Below are 16,421 nucleotides of genomic sequence, written 5' to 3' on the forward strand. Positions count from 1 at the left end.
TAGGAATGGGTCCATTTCATTTAGGTTATCATATTGTGGGCATAGAATTAGTTCATAGTATTCTTATCCTTTTAATATTCAAGGGATAGTGATGTCCTCTTTTTCATTTCTGATGCTAGTAATTTGTCTCCTTTTAGTTAGCCTGGCCAGAGGCTAACTTATTTATTTATTTATTTTAAAATATTTTATCCATTACATTTTATCCATTCATAAAGAGACATCTTATTCATAAGAGACACAGAGAGAGAGAGAGGCAGAGACACAGGCAGAGGGAGAAGCAGGCTCCATGCAGGGAGTCCGATGTGGGACTTCCAGGATCATGCCCTGGGCTGAAGGTGATGCTAAACCGCCGAGCCACCCAGGCTGCCCGAGGCTAATTTATTTTTAGTTAGGCTGATTTTTATTGATCTTTTCCAAGAACCGGCTTTTGGCTTTGTTGATTTTTCTCTATTGATTTCACATTTTCAGTTTCATTGATTTCTGTTCTAATTTTTATTATTCCTTTTCTTCTGCTTGCTTTGCATTTAATTTGTTCTTTTTCTAGTTTCCTAAGGTGGAAACTTAGATGATTGGTTTTAGCTCTTTCTTTTCTAATGTATGTATTCAGAGCTATCTATAACTTTACCTTTAAGCACTGCTTTCACTTCATCTCATAAATTTTGATAAGTTGTGTCTTCATGTAGTTCAAAATTTAAAATTTCTCTTGAGATTTCTTCCTTGATCCACATTTTAATTACAGGTGTGTTGTTTAATCTCTATGTATTTGGGGGTTTTCCAGTTATTATTTTTTTTCAAAGAAACTGTGGTGGTTTGTTATGTAGAGTTTTTACACAGTCTGGATTTTGCCATTGTTTGACAGTGCTATAATTTTTTGCTGTTCCTCTGATAGCTGTAATTCCTTTAAATTGGAAGTTAGAGGTAGATGCTTGATTAGATTTAGATTTGATGTTTTTGATAGGGCCTTGTACTTCCTTAAGGGAGTTAATTAAGTCTGGTTGGTTTTGTATTTTGGTGGCCATAAATGATCATTGCCTAGATTCATTAAATCATCAGAGATTATTGTACTTTTGACTTTTAGTATTAATTACTCTTGACCTTCTTCTGACTTACAGTATTTCATTCTTCTGTTTTTTTTTTTTTTTTTTCTTGTATTCTTGGTTACTCTTTCACAATTTCCTTTGTATGCTGTTGTTTTTCTGTATGTACCTTAAATATTTTATTTTCCTTGAGATTCTGATTTGGGTACCCAATAGTACTTTGTACATTCTGTAGGTCTGTAGGTCTTTTTGTTTTGTTTTAGAAGCTACCACTTCTACTCTGATTCCTTAGAGTTCTCAGCATAGTACTTTTATTCTAAGCTTCAGAACCATATATCCAGGATGTGTCCTGGGTCTACTGTGTTTCTTCTCTAGGCTTCTCAGTCATCATATTCTTCTGGTTTTCCTTCTACTTCAGTGGCTGCTGCTGATCTGTCTCCTTATCCAACTCTCCTTGAAAGGCAGTACAAATTAAGATTTAAGAGTTCTGGTTCTGGTGTCAGACTATTTGGGTTTATACACTGTCCTGACTATTAGATGTTTCCTTGGGCCAGTTACTTTCCTATGCTTCAACTCATCTGTAAAAGGTGACTAATAATAATCCCTTCCTCATTGGGTTTTATGAAGACTTAGAGAATTAATATATCTAAAATATTTAGAACATTCAGCAGCTATTATTTGCTATTATGACTATTATTCCTCATTCTACTGACCTCAGATATAGTTATTTTCCATATTTTGTTCTTGCTCTTCCTCCTCTTACATTCCCATGTCATCCATTCCCACAGTTTTTTTTTTAATGAAGCAGCTTTTATTTATTTATTTTTTAATATTTATTTGAGAGAAAGCAGAAGCATGAGGAAGGGCAAAGGGAGAGGGAGAAGCAGGCTCCCCACTGAGCAGGGAGCCTGATGTGGAGATTGATCTCAGGACCCCAAGATCATGGACTGAGCCACCCAGATGTCCCAATTCCCACATTTTTTTTTTAATTTAATTAATTCATTCATTCATGTGAGACACAGAGAGAGAGAGAGGCAGGGACATGGGCAGAGGGAGAAGCAGGCTCCATGCAGGAAGCCTGATGTGGGATTTGATCCCAGGATCCCGGGATCACGACCTGAGCCACCCAGGTGTCCCTCCCACAGTTTTATTAAATACTGTCTCTATGCCAGTTAATTCCAAGTGTTTGTCCTTTAGTCTCATAGGTTTAAACTCTATGGAATCTAGAATACCTCAGCTGATCATTTGGGGAATCCTGAAGGTGAAACAATGACTCAGATCTGTGCTGAGTTGAGATTTGAGATGTGAGGGCTGGACCTTTATACGAGGGTTGGACCTTTATACCATCCAGATCAGTTTCATATATGGGTCTGCATGGAAAATGGTGTGACCTTGGGTAGGGCAGCTCTTTTCAGTTGATGTCCCATAGATGAGGGCTGACTGCGCTCCCAGCAGCTCTAATAGTAAGTTCTTTGTTCCTATTAAGGATCCAGGTGTCATATTACAACATCCACTACACTGCCATTTCCCCCATCTCCAGAATGACTTGGTCATCTACCTTGTTGTTCAGTGACTTAGGAGTAGTTTTTCATTTCTTCTTCCTCTCTCCTTGATTCTTTTTTTTATTCATGATAGACATAGAGAGAGAGAGAGAGAGAGGCAGAGACACAGGAGGAGGGAGAAGCAGGCTCCATGCCAGGAGCCCGACACGGGACTCGATCCCGGGACTCCAGGATCGCGCTCTGGGCCAAAGGCAGGCGTTAAACTGCTGAGCCACCCAGGGATCCCTCTCTCCTTGATTCTATTGAAACATTTTCTGCCTTCAAAATATCTATCTCAAACATTCTTTTCTTCTTAAAAAGTCCTATCAATGACACCTTTCTCTTTCCTCTTCCCTGACCTCACAAGTGCTCTCTTTACCTCCACTTTTGTCCCTTGCCAAGCTCTGCCACATAGCAAACAGTCCTCATGTCAGATCTGGCCACTCTTCTGTCACACTTGAAAGGCTTCTTCTTATACTTAGGATAAAATGTCAATTCTTTGCTCTGGTCTGACAGATCTGACTCTTGCCTCTGTCTCTAACCTTCATCAGCTGTGCTTCAGTCACATTGGTTTCCTCTCATTTCATAGAAAAAGCCAACCTGTTTCCCATCTCAGGACTTTAGCTCTTCCTTCAATCTAGAGTGACAGTAATCTTTCTTTTACGTCCTTAGGTCTTAGCTTAAATATCACCTCCTCAAACTCCAGAGAGACAAAGAAGATTCTTGACATCCTTCTTCCTTTCCTTACCCCGTTTTATGTTCTTGTTTGTTTCCTTTAGAACACTTACTACATTTCTTTAAAGTTTTAATTTAAATTCCAGTTATTTAATATACAGTGTAATATTAGTTTCAGGTATACAATTTAGTGACTCAGCACTTCCTGTATCAGCTGATGCTCATCACAAGTGCCTTCCTTAATCACCATTACCTATTTGTAATCTGTCTGTCCCACTTCCTCCCTCCTAACCATCATTTTGTTTTCTATAGTTAGGAGTTTGTTTCTTTTTTCTTTTCTCCTTTCTCTTCTACTGAGAGAGAGAAAAGAGAGAGAGAGAGAGAGAGAGAGACTGTATACTCTTGGGTCTTGGGGTGGGGTAGGACACAGAAGGAAGAAGAGAATCCCAAGTATGTTCTCTACTCAGGGTGGAGCCTGCCTTGGGGATTGATCTCATGCCTGAGATCACCATTTGAGCCGAAATCAAGAGCTGAGCACTCAACCAGCTGAGCTTCCCATATGTCCCAAGAGTTTGTTTCTTGGTTTACCTCTTTCTCTCTTTTCCTCCCACTTTGTTCCTTTCTTTTGTTTCTTAAATTCCACCTATGAGTGAAATCATACGGTATTTGTCACTCTCATAACTTATTTTGCTTGGCATAATACAATATTCTGTAGCTCCATCTGTGTTGTTGCAAATAGTAAGATTTTATTCTTTTTTATGGCTGAATAATATTCTCTGTCTCTCATATATACACACACACATACATACATTTACATATATGTGTGTGTGTGTGTGTGTGTTTACACGTACCATCTCTCCTTCATCCATTCAGTCGATGGGCTCTTTCCCATAATTTGGCTGTTGTTGGTGATGTTGTTATAAACATCAAGGTAGGGATGGCTGGGTGGCTCAGTGGTTGAGTGTCTGTCTGCCTTTGGCTCAGGGCATGGTCCTGGAGTCCTGGGATCGAGTCCTGCATTGGGCTCCCTGCATGGATCCTGCTTCTCCTTCCTCTCTTCCTCTGCCTACATCTCTGCCTCTCTCTCTGTCTCTGGTGAATAAATAAATAAAATCTATAAAAAAAAAAAAAAAACATCAGGGTACATGTGTCCCTTGGAATTAGTATTGTTTTTATTCTTTGGGTAAATACCCAGTAATGTGATTGCTGGATCATAGAGTAGTTCTATTTTTCACTCACTATTTTTTTTTCCACTATATTTTTAATGTTAGTAGTTTTCTGCTTGTTCAGTGTTCTCCCTCTAGGGTGTAAAGAAGCTCCATGTTGGCAGGAGCCATGTTTATTTCCTTCACCATTCTTAGCATCTAGCATAGCTGACATTTCACATACAGTGAACTCTCGGAATTTGTTGGATAAATGTATGAATGAAAATACTGAATTCTTCCTCAAAGTCTGAGGTATAGTGACTTCCTTCCTCTTGTCTTGGTAGTGCAACTTAACACAAACTGGGAAGCTGGGAATCAGCTTAATATACTTTTTTTTTTTTTTTTTCTCAGTTCTTTGCCCTGGTCTGTTCAGCCACCATGTTCTGTCAGTCTTAGTTTAAACTTTTATCTTTCATTTTGAAAAAACATTAATAATATCTTGCCGTATCTCACTCCCACCAAACACCATCGTAATTATTTTAGTCACATAATCGGTCTTTCTAAAAATGTAGTTATGACCATTCCTTTTTCTGCTTCAAAATTTAATTGTTCTTTATTGTCCATAGGATAAAAGTCTGGGTTTCCTAGCTTTGTGTACAGACCCCATCTGCCTTTTACCTTCCTTCCACTTTCCTTTTTAGCTTTTACACCACTGTGTTCCAATAGTGTTGGTCTACTTAGGATCTTTCCAAATAAACCTGCTCATCTGTGCCTCCTTGTCTTTGATATGTTCTTCCACCCTTCACCGTCTCCCTTCACTCCCCCAAACTGATATTTAGTCTTCAAAACTTTTCCCAAAGTTAATCTTATGTGCACCAGCTCAGGAATGGTATAAATTAGTACTGCATGTCAGTACACTATTATAATCCTTTATTTACCTGACATGCCTTTCTAACTGAACTCCTTGTCGTCACAGGGGTCAAATTACCTTGTGTGCCCATTTCTTAACACAGGATCTCACATATAGGAGATGCGTAGTAAATCTTTTCTAAATAAAATCTAGTATAACCCATTCATTTTATAGATGAGGAAAATGAGGCCTACAGAGGTAAGTGACTTGTCAGAGGCTGTCCATTAATTTGGTTAAAAGTAATCATTGGTAGTGTTATTTTTATATTATATATCCTCTACTTATTTATCTGTTTTGTCTTTTGTTGTTGTTTTGTTGAGTGTATGAACAAAGTTACTATGGATAAAACTATGGGCTCTGGAGTTGAATTAGTTTTGATTCCTGGTTCTGCCACATATTTTGACTTTGAACAAGTTACTGGAGGTAACTGGAGCTCTTTAAGCTCCAGTTTCCTCAGTTATAATAGTAATAGTATTACGGTATTGCTATAGTATTATAAAGAATAAGTCGGGATCCCTGGGTGGCGCAGCGGTTTAGCACCTGCCTTTGGCCCAGGGCGCGATCCTGGAGACCCGGGATCGAATCCCGCGTCGGGCTCCCGGTGCATGGAGCCTGCTTCTCCCTCTGCCTATGTCTCTGCCTCTCTCTCTCTCTCTCTGACTATCATAAATAAATAAAAATTAAAAAAAAAAAAAAGAATAAGTGAAGTAATCTGAGTAAAGGGTTTAGAACAATGCTTCGCAGGGTGTAAGCAGTAAATGTAGTCATTGTTATTATTAGCATCTGTCATTGTTCATTGGCCACAATGCTTCCTGGAAAAGGCATGAGATTTAGTTATTACAAGCTGGTTTTGGTTCTCTTATAGGGAAGCTGACTGATAGAACAGCAAGCATTTTCCAAGGCAACCAAATGAAACTGAAGCTGGTCAATATTCAAAAAGCTAAAATCTCGACAGCTGCATTCACAAAAGCCTTCTGCCATCACAAAGTCATTGAGCTAGATGCTACTGCAGTGCACACTGACCTCCCAATTTCAGACATCCTAAGCGGACTCTGCAGCAATAGTTGGATCCAGCAAAACCTTCGGTGTCTCCTGTTGGACTCGACAAGTATCCCTCAAGATTCAAGACTCCTATTTGGTCAGCTCACTGGTCTTCGCGTTTTAAGTGTTTTCAATGTTTGTTTTCATAGTGAAGACCTGGCTAATGTTTCTCAGTTACCAAAACTGGAAAGCTTGGATATCTCCAATACTCTGGTGACTAACATTTCTGCACTCCTTACCTGTAAGGATCGACTCAAATCTCTGACTATGCACTATCTGAAATGCCTGACTATGACCAAACCACAAATTCTTGCAGTTATTAGAGAACTTAAATGTCTGCTTCACCTTGATATTTCTGATCACAGGCAACTCAAATCAGATCTAGCTTTTCATTTGCTGCAGCAAAAGGATATTCTGCCTAATATTGTGTCGCTGGATATTTCGGGGGGCAATTACATCACTGATGGAGCTGTAGAACTGTTTATACAACAACGGCCTGCAATGCAGTTTGTGGGACTATTGGCTACGGATGCTGGTTATTCTGACTTCTTTACTGCAAAGCAAGGCTTGAGGGTTTGTTTTTTATTTGAAATAAGTTTGTTTCCTTTGTTCAGAATGTTGTTAGGCTTTTATTGTATATCAGAATCTATGCTAGGTATTAGAGTTACAGAGACAGATAAAATTCCTTAAGGAGCTTAACAGTAATTTTTATGTAGCTACCATGTGGTCGGTTCTGGAATTATGACCTTAAACAAGATATGGTCCAGGCCTCCAGGGTCTTCTAGGCTAGTTTGGTATGATAAATATAGCCATTTATACATTCCCTCCTATGTACCAGATGCCACATTGTGCATGTTGTTTTCTTCTTTAATCCTCCCATTTCACAGATGAGGAAATGGAAACTCAGAGGTTAAACTGATTATTCATTATCATATAATTACCTATTAAATGGTAGAGCTAGGATTTATTTATTTATTAAAAAAATTTTTTTTTGAGCTAATACTTGTATCCAGGTCTTTGTAACTCTAAAACTTACGCTCTTCACTTTTATATAATTAGTTAGGCAGGTGATCAACATTTTTGGTGAAGGTATGAGAGAAAACAATTTTGAAAAGAATCTTTAAAAAAAGTTTTAACAGGGCACCTGGGTGGCTCAGTCGGTTAGGTGCCTGACTCTTGATTTTGGCTCAGGTCATGATCTCAGGGTTGTGAGATCGAGCCCTGTGTGGGTTCCACATTCACTGGGAAGTCTGCTTGGGATTCTCCCTTTCCCTCTTTTGTCCCTCCCCCTGCTGGTATGTTCAAATTCTCTCTCTCTCTCTCTCTCTCTCCCTCTTCCTCTCAAATAAATAAATCTTAAAAAAAGAAAGAAAAAAGTTTTGAACATTGCCAGAATAAATTTATAGCTAATCATGCTATATATATTTTTTTAACTATGGAACACCTTACAAATTTGCATCTTATCCTCGCTTAGGGGCCATGCTGATCTTTTCTGTATTGTTTCAGTTTTAATATATGTACTACTGAAGTGAGCACTCTTGGTGCTGTTTTTAAAACAGCATATATTTAAGCATTTGTGTTCCAGAATATATTTTTTTAAGATTTTATTTATTTATTCATGAGAGACACACACACACAGAGAGAGAGAGAGAGAGAGAGAGGCGCAGAGACACAGGCAGAGGGGGAAGCAGGCTCCATGCAGGGAACCCGACGAGGTGGGACTTGATCCCAGGTCTCCAGGACCACGCCCCGGGTTGACCACACCCCAGGTTGAAGGTGGTGCCAAACCGCTAAGCCACTGGGGCTGTCTCAGAATATTTCTTATTTAAAATAGTGCAGTGCTTGGGTGGCTCAGTCGGTTAGGTGTCTGCCTTTGGCTTAGGTCATGATCACAGAGTCCTTGGATGAAGCCCCGTGTCGGGCTCCCTGCTCATTGGGGAGCCTGCCTTTGCCTGCCGCTCTCCCTGCTTGTGCTTTCTCTTTCTCTGTCAAATAAAATCTTTAAAAACAAAACAAAACAGTGGTTCCCTACCTTGGTTGTACATTGTAATTATTTTGGAAGCTTTGAAATGTACTGATGCCTGTGTCTGATCTCCCACAGATTCTGATTTAACTGGTGTGGGACTTGATGTGGGCATCAAAATTTTGAAAGTTCCCATGTAATTCTAATTTGTAGCCAAGGTTCAGAACCACTGCTTTAAAATGCTTTATAATTATACAATAAGTAATTCTTTTTAGAATGAGAGAATAAAGTTATTTGCAATTATTAGTTGTTTTTATTTATTTATTTACTTACTTATTTAAGTAGGCTCTATGCCCAGCATGGGGTTTGAACTCACACCCCAAAGATCTAGAGTTGCACGTTCCACCGACTGAACCATCCAGGCACCCCTGTACTGGATTTTATTACCAATTTTCATCCGAATCCACTGGGAAATTGGATGCTTCTGCTTTTGTTTCTTGGCCAGGAATCACTTGATCCTGAAACTTTTGTGAGAAGACATGATGACAGTCAACCACACACACCACGATGGTGGAACAAAAGAGAGAGTTGTTTTCACGTTTTTGTTCTTTTGATTTGAAAATAGCAATTGTATTTTGAAGTCCTTTTATGTTTTTAAAAAAGATTTATTTTAGGAAGAGAGCATGTGAATGAGGGAAGGAGCAGAGGGAGAGAATATCCAAGCACACTTCCACTGAGCATGGAGCCTTAGCGTGGCTAGATCTCATGACACTTGAGATCAAGACCTGAGCTGAAATCAGGAATGTGACTCAACCAACTGAGCCACCCAGACGCCCCTGAAGTCCTTTTAAATTTCTGGCATGTCTAATGAAGGTGGAAGCCATATCATATCATTAGGCTTGTAATAGAGATAATGTGAACTTTCAGATGTTGAGAATTATTTACCAGGAATGTATACCTAGGCCTGTTTCAGATGAATAGCATTTAGTGTCACAATAATTAAAAGACTGCAGGAATTGGGGAAAAATTGTTTTTAGCATGTTAGAGCTCTTGGTATATGCAATAATATGGGACAAATGCTGGAATATTTTATTGCTGGATTATGCATATAGTTGAGATACTATCAAAGTGGGTGTGCTAAAAGAAAATGGGAAGCTATGTTTCAGTGACCTTATCTGGTATACGTGTAAATTTAGTTTACTTTGAAAATTTTAAATTATGCATTATATACAGTGTTTGATATTATTGGGATGGAGAGGAGAGACCACAATCTATCCAGTACTAAGAAACTCTAAAAGATCTTAAGCCAGCCTTATGTAGACTGTAAGGTATGGCAAATTAAAAAAATTTTTTTTTAAAATTTATTTATGATAGTCATACAGAGAGAGAGGGAGAGAGAGGCAGAGACATAGGCAGAGGGAGAAGCAGGCTCCATGCACCGGGAGCCTGACGTGGGATTCGATCCCGGGTCTCCAGGATCGTGCCCTGGGCCAAAGGCAGGCGCCAAACCGCTGCGCCACCCAGGGGATCCCAGGTATGGCAAATTTAAAAGGTATGTTTCAGGAAACCTTTTATTTAGTGGAAATGTATGTTTCATATCAGATGCAGAGTATACCAAGTATCTTAGTTGTTTGATAAAAAATTTGCTCACATTTAATATGGATAAAATTAAATGTCAGCAAAGACCCTCAAATACAACAAATGTTATTTATTGCACCCCAAATTAGAATGGGTAACATGTACCTAATTCCTTGAAAGTAGGCATAAGGGGGAGGTGCCTGGCTGACTTAGTCGGTAGAGCATACAACTCTTGATCTTAGGATCATGAGTTCAAGCCCCATGTTGAGTGTGGAGCCTACTTAAAAAAATAAAAAACAGGCAAAAAGGGCACCCAGCATTAGTATCAAAAGCCATGCAATATCTTCATTAGGTAGGAAATCCTGTTGATCCACTGGTGGGGTGTGGCAAGAATCCTTTTTGAAGATTGTTTTGTAGTGGCATCTTCAGGAAGCCAAGGAGAAGAGAGGGTGAGGCAACAACTGTTTGGTCTTCTGCTTGGTTTTGTTGTGGCTTATTCATTGTCCCTTTTCAGCTCTTACATCTGATTGCAAAACTTTTTTAAAAATTTTTTTATTTTGTTTTGAGAGTGAGAGAGGAGAAAGAGAACACAAGTGAGCATGCACAAGTAGGGGGAGGGGCAGAGGGAGCTCCCTGCTCAGCAGGGAGTCTGCAGGACTTGATCCCAGTACCTTGGGATCATCACCTGAGTTGAAGGCACACACTTAACCTACTGCGCCACCTAGGCACCATGATCATAAAACTTTTAAAAATTTTAGAATATATTCTTTAGATTATTATGTGTAGGTCCTTGGGCCATTAATCTATGTATAGTACTTAAAATTTGTTTTGAAAAAACTTTTAACTTGGTGGGTCGCTAATTTTAAACATTTCGACCATATTTACTTATTTATTTATTTATTTATTTATTTGACCACATTTATTTTATCGTATCCTTTTTATTTTTTTTTAAAGATTTTATTTATTCATGAGAGACAGAGAGAGAGAGAGGCAGAGGGAAGCAGGCTCCATGCAGGGAGCCTGACGTGGGACTCGATCCCGAGTCTCCAGGATCACGCCTGGGCTGAAGGCGGTGCTAAACCCCTGAGCCACCAGGGCTGCCCTATCGTATCCTTTTTATACACAGAATTTTTTTTTCTGAACCATTCCAGAGAGGTTGCATACATCATGTCCTTTTAGCCCTTAATGCTTGAGTTTTGTATTCCTAAGAGCAATGATATTCTCCTTAATGGCCAAGTTACAATGGTAACTTGTAGTTACCAAGTTTCAGGAAGTTTAACATTGATGTAGTGCTTTAAACAATTTTTTTTAAAAGATTCTATTTATTTATTCTTGAGAGACAGAGAGAGAGAGAGAGAGAGAGGCAGAGACACAGGCAGAGGGAGAAGCAGGCTCCATCCAGGGAGCCCAACGCGGGACCCGATCCCGGGTCTCTGGGATCACACCCTGGGCTGAAGGCAGTGCTAAACCACTGAGCCACCCAGACTGCCTGATGCAGTGCTTTAAATAATCTTACTATGCACATTTACAATGTTGATTAATCCCAGTAATGCCCTCTGTAAAATATTTTTCCTTTTAGTCCAGGGTCATTTTTGCATTTATTTTTCACGTGCCTCTGTAATTTAATCTGGGAGAGTTACCTAGTCCATCCTGTCCTTTGTGACATTGATATTTTTTAAGATTATAGACTAGCTTTGTTTTGTTGACTTTTTTTTTTTAAGATTTTATTTATCATTTGAGACAGAGAAAGTGAGAGAGAGCACAGCAGGGGCAGAGGCAGATGGAGAGGGAGAAGCAGGCTCCCAGCTGAGCAGGGAGCCTGATGTGGGGCTCTGATCCTAGTACCTTGGAGTCCCGCATCGGGCTCCCTGCATGGAGCCTGCTTATCCCTCTGCCTTTGTCTCTGCCTCTCTCTCTCTCTCTCTCTCTCTGTCATGAATAAATAAAATCTTAAAAAAATAAATAAATAAAAAATAAAATAAAATAATACTTCCAAGTGTTCATCCTCACACCATTCTCCTTCGCCTTTCCCCATTCTGTTTTTTTATCTCTTTATCTCTTTTCCACAGTGAGAACTTGATTTTTAGCAGCATCAGCACATTTGCTTAATCCTACAGTACATATAAAAGAGTTTTCAGAATTGCTATACCTAACTACAGTGAAACACAGACCTGCTAAAAAAGAGTTGAAGATTCATTTGCTGTTCTTTTTTTTTTTTCTTCCTAGACTGAGGGTATAATCAAGGTACTAAGCAGATGGATGTATTCAGGTTCTCTTATTTCCTCTTATACAATAGGTAGTAGGCACTTTGCATTTATTACCTAACATTGTGTCTTGAAAATCACCCCATGTCAGTTCATGTTTCCACTTTTTTTTAAGAGATTTTTTTCTTAAGATTTTATTTATTTATTCATGAGAGAGAGAGAGAGGCAGAAACACAGGCAGAGGGAGAAGCAGGCTCCATGCAGGGAGCCCGATGTGGGACTCTATCCCCGGTCTCCAGGATCAGGCCCTGGGCTGAAGGCGGTGCTAAACCGCTGAGCCACCCGGGCTGCCCCCATTCTTTTTTTTAAGTAATTGCTACTCCTATCATAGGGCTCAAAATCAGGACCCGGAGATCAAGAGTCACACGTTCTACCAACTGAGCCAGCCTGGTGTCTTAATATTTCCATTCTTTTAAAAACTTTTTGAATGGCAAACTATATAATGTAAAATTTACCATCTTAATATAAAGTTATGATGGTAAGTATACAGTTCAGTGATATTAAGTACTTTCATAATGTTGTGCAGCCATCACCACCATCCATCTCCATAGCTCTTTTCATCTTGTAAAACTGAAATTATATATACACATTAAACACTAACTCCTCATTCCTCTCTCTCTCCAGACCCTGGCAAACGCCATTCTACTTTCTGTTTCTATGATTTTGACCAAGTACTTCATATAAATGGAATCATAGAGTATTTGTCTTTTTGTGATTGGCTTATTTCACTTAGCATAATGTCCTCAAGGTTCATCCATGTTGTAACATATTGCAGAATTTCCTTCTCTTTTAAGATTGAATAATATATATATGTGTGTGTGTGCACATTTTTCCTTATCCAGTTATTGTCTTTGGATGCTTGAGTTGCTTCCATGTTGCTTTCAACTATTGTGGATAATGCTGCTATGAACCGGGTATTCAGATACCATTTTGAGACTCTGTTTTCAGTTCTTTTGGTATATACCCAGACTTAGAGTTGCTGGATCATATGGTAATTGTTGAAGAACTGCCACACAGTTTTCCACAGCAGCTGTACAATTTTATATTCCCACAGTGCATAAATATTCCAATTTCTCCACATCCTTGTCAACACTTGTTTTTTTCTTTTTAAGATTTTATATATTTATTTGGGCAACCCCCGTGGCTCGCGGTTTGGCGCCGCTTTTGGCCCAGGGTGTGATCCTGGAGACCCAGGATTAAGTCTCATGTTGGGCTCCCTGCCTGGAGCCTGCTTCTCCCTCTGCCTCTCTTTCTCTCTGTGTGTCTCTCACAAATAAATAGATAAAATCTTAAAAAAAAAAAAGATATTTATCTATTTATTTGACAGAGCACAAGCAGGGGGGAGTGGCAGGCAGAGGGAGAAAGAGAAGCAGCCCTCCTGGCTGAACAAGGAGCCCAATGTGGGGCTTAAACCCAGGACCCTGGGATCATGACCTGAGCCAAAGGCAGATGCTTCACTGACTGAGCCATGTAGGTGCCCCAACACTTGTTACTTTCTGTTTTTGTTTTTAAATGGTAATAATCCTAGTGAGGGTGAGGTGGTATCTCATTCAAGTTTTGATTTGCATTTCCCTACTGTCAGTGATTATTAAGCATGGTTTCATGAGCTTATTGACTATTTGTTTCTTTGGAGGTCTTACTCAACTCCTTTGCCCATTTTTGAGTAGGGTTGCTTGTTTTTTGTCGTTGTGTATAGGAGTTTTCTCTATATTGTGAATATAGATACCTATTTGTGTATCCATCCCTTACCAGATATATGATTTGCTGATACTTTCCTCTTTCTGTGGGTTTCTTTTTTACTCTGTTGATGCACAAAATTAAAAATTTTTGGTCTGAGGTGCCTGGCTGGATCAGTTGGTAGAGCATATGACTCTTGATCTCAGGGTTGTGAGTTCAAGCCCCATGTTGAGTGTAGAGATTACTTTAAAAAAACTTTTTTTTTTTTTTAGGTCCAATATATAGATTTTTTTTTCTTTTGTTGCTTTGGTATCCTATCCAATAAATCATTGCCATGCCATTGTCATAAAGTTTCATGTTTCCTTCTAAGAGTTAAGTAGTTTTAGGTTTTATGTTTAGGTCTTTGATCCATTTGGAGTTAATTTTTTACATGGTGTAAAGTAAGGGCCCACAATTTTATTCTGCATGTGCATATCCAGTTTACTTAGCACAATTTCTTTAAAAAAAAAAAAAAAAGACTGTACCTTCCTTGTTGAATGGTTATGAAACCCTTGTCAAAAATCATTTGACCACATATATGATCATATATGCAAGTGATTGTTTTGGGAGCTTTTTACTCTATTCTATTTCTCTATATGTCTGTCTTTATGCCAGTACCACACTGTTTTGATTACTGTAGCTTTATAGTTAAGTTTTGAAATTAGGAAGGTAAGTTATCCAGTTTTGTTCTTTTTCAAGATGGCTTTGTCTAGTTGGGGTTCCTTGGAACTCCGTATGAATTTAGGATGGGCTTTTCTGTTTCTGTAAAAAAAAAATCTCTTTAGGAGTTTGGTAGGGATTATCTTGAATATGTAGATCATTTTGGGTAATATTGATATCTTAAGTCTTTGATCCACAAACATGTCTTTCCATTTATTTATGACTTTAATTTCTTTTTTTTCTTTTTTTTTTTTAAAGATTTATTTATTCATGAAAGACACAGAGAGAGAAAGAGGCAGAGATGTAGGCAGAAGGAGAAGCAGGCTCCATGCAGGAAGCCCGATGTGGGACTTGATCTCAGGACTCTAGGATCTCGTCCTGAGCCAAAGGCAGAAGCTCAACTGCTGAGCCACCCACACGTCCCTGTGTCTTTCATTTCTTAATTAACTTTTTAACAGTGTTTTATTTTATTTTATTTTTTTTTTTAATTTTTATTTATTTATGATAGTCACACAGAGAGAGAGAGAGGCAGAGACATAGGCAGAGGGAGAAGCAGGCTCCATGCACCGGGAGCCTGATGTGGGATTCGATCCCGGGTCTCCAGGATTGCGCCCTGGGCCAAAGGCAGGCGCCAAACCGCTGCGCCACCCAGGGATCCCTTAACAGTGTTTTATAGTTTTCATTGTGTCTTTCACCTTCTGAGTTAATTCCTAAGTACTTTGTTATATTATTATAAATGGAATTGTTTTAATAATTTCCTTTGTAGATTATTCATTGTTATCATAGAAATATTGCTGATTTTTAAAAAAGATTTGAGAGAGTGAGAGTGAGTGGGGGAGGGGCAGAGAGAGGGAATCCACAAGCAGACTTCCTGTTGAGTGCAGAACCAGATGCAGGACTTGATTTCACAGCCTTGAGATCATGACCTGAGCTGAAACCAAGAGTTGCATACTCAACCTACTGAGCCACCTAGGTACGCCAAGATGTAGCTGATTTTTGTATGTTGGCTTTGTTTCCTGCAATTCTTAGTTCATTTATTAGTGCTCATGGTTTTTTGTGTGTGCGTGGAATCTTTAGGCTTTTCTGCATATAAGAGGATATTATCTACGAACAGAGATAATTTTACTTTTTCCTTTGCAATTTGGATGTCTTTTATTTCATTATCTTGCCTAATTGCTCTAGCTAGGAATTCCAGTACCATGTTCAGTAGAAGCCATGAAAGTGGGTAGCCTTGTCTTTTTTTTTTTTTTTTTTTAAGATTTTATTTATTTATTCATGAGAGACCCACAGAGAGAAGCAGAGACATAGGCAGAGGGAGAAGCAGGCTCCCTTCAGGAAGCCCAGTGCGGGACTTGATCCCAGGAACCCGGGATCATGCCCTGACCAGAAGGCAGATGTTAAACTGCTGAGCCACCCAGGGGTAGCCTTGTCTTGTTCTTGATCTTAGAATAAATGTTTCCAGTCTTCTACCATTGAGTATGATGTTCGCTGTAGGTTTCTTTATACATGGCTTTTATTAAGTTGAGGTAGTTTCCTTCTACTTCTAGTGTTGAGTGTTTTCACCATGAGAGTTTTGTCAGATGCTTTTTCTGCATTAATTGAAATGATCATCTTTTTTTCCCTTAGTTCTGTTAATGTGTATTACATCAATTAATTCCCATATGTTAAACCATTTTTGCATTCCAGGACTAAATTCCACTTGGCCATGCATATAATCCATTTAATATGCTGATGAATTTAGTTTGCCTATATTTTGTTGAATCTTGAACCTCTGCTCATGAAGTGTATTTATCTGTAGTTTTCTTGTAGTGTCTTTATCTAGCTTTGATATTAGGGTAATGCTGAACTCAGAATGAATTAGGAAGTGCTTTCAATTTTTGTTAAACATTGA

General features: G+C 38.9%; 1 protein-coding gene and 1 non-coding gene across 7 annotated transcripts in view; one reads left to right on the forward strand and one right to left on the reverse strand.

The window, feature by feature from the left end:
- Positions 1 to 16,421, forward strand: part of ZYG11A (zyg-11 family member A, cell cycle regulator) — a 76,223-nt gene that overhangs the window by 24,808 nt on the left and 34,994 nt on the right. For all 6 annotated transcript variants that reach the window (XM_072820252.1, XM_072820249.1, XM_072820253.1 and 3 more), the window contains exon 3: positions 6,174 to 6,922. In XM_072820252.1, coding sequence (XP_072676353.1) covers positions 6,174 to 6,922 — 749 coding nt within the window. The remainder of the gene's footprint in view (positions 1 to 6,173; positions 6,923 to 16,421) is intronic.
- LOC140631368 (U6 spliceosomal RNA) lies at positions 7,779 to 7,885 on the reverse strand. The gene has a single exon (XR_012028993.1). It is a non-coding gene; the product is annotated as a U6 spliceosomal RNA (small nuclear RNA).

Source organism: Canis lupus, chromosome 3 (assembly GCF_048164855.1).
Source record: "Canis lupus baileyi chromosome 3, mCanLup2.hap1, whole genome shotgun sequence".
NCBI classification, from domain to species: domain Eukaryota; kingdom Metazoa; phylum Chordata; class Mammalia; order Carnivora; family Canidae; genus Canis; species Canis lupus.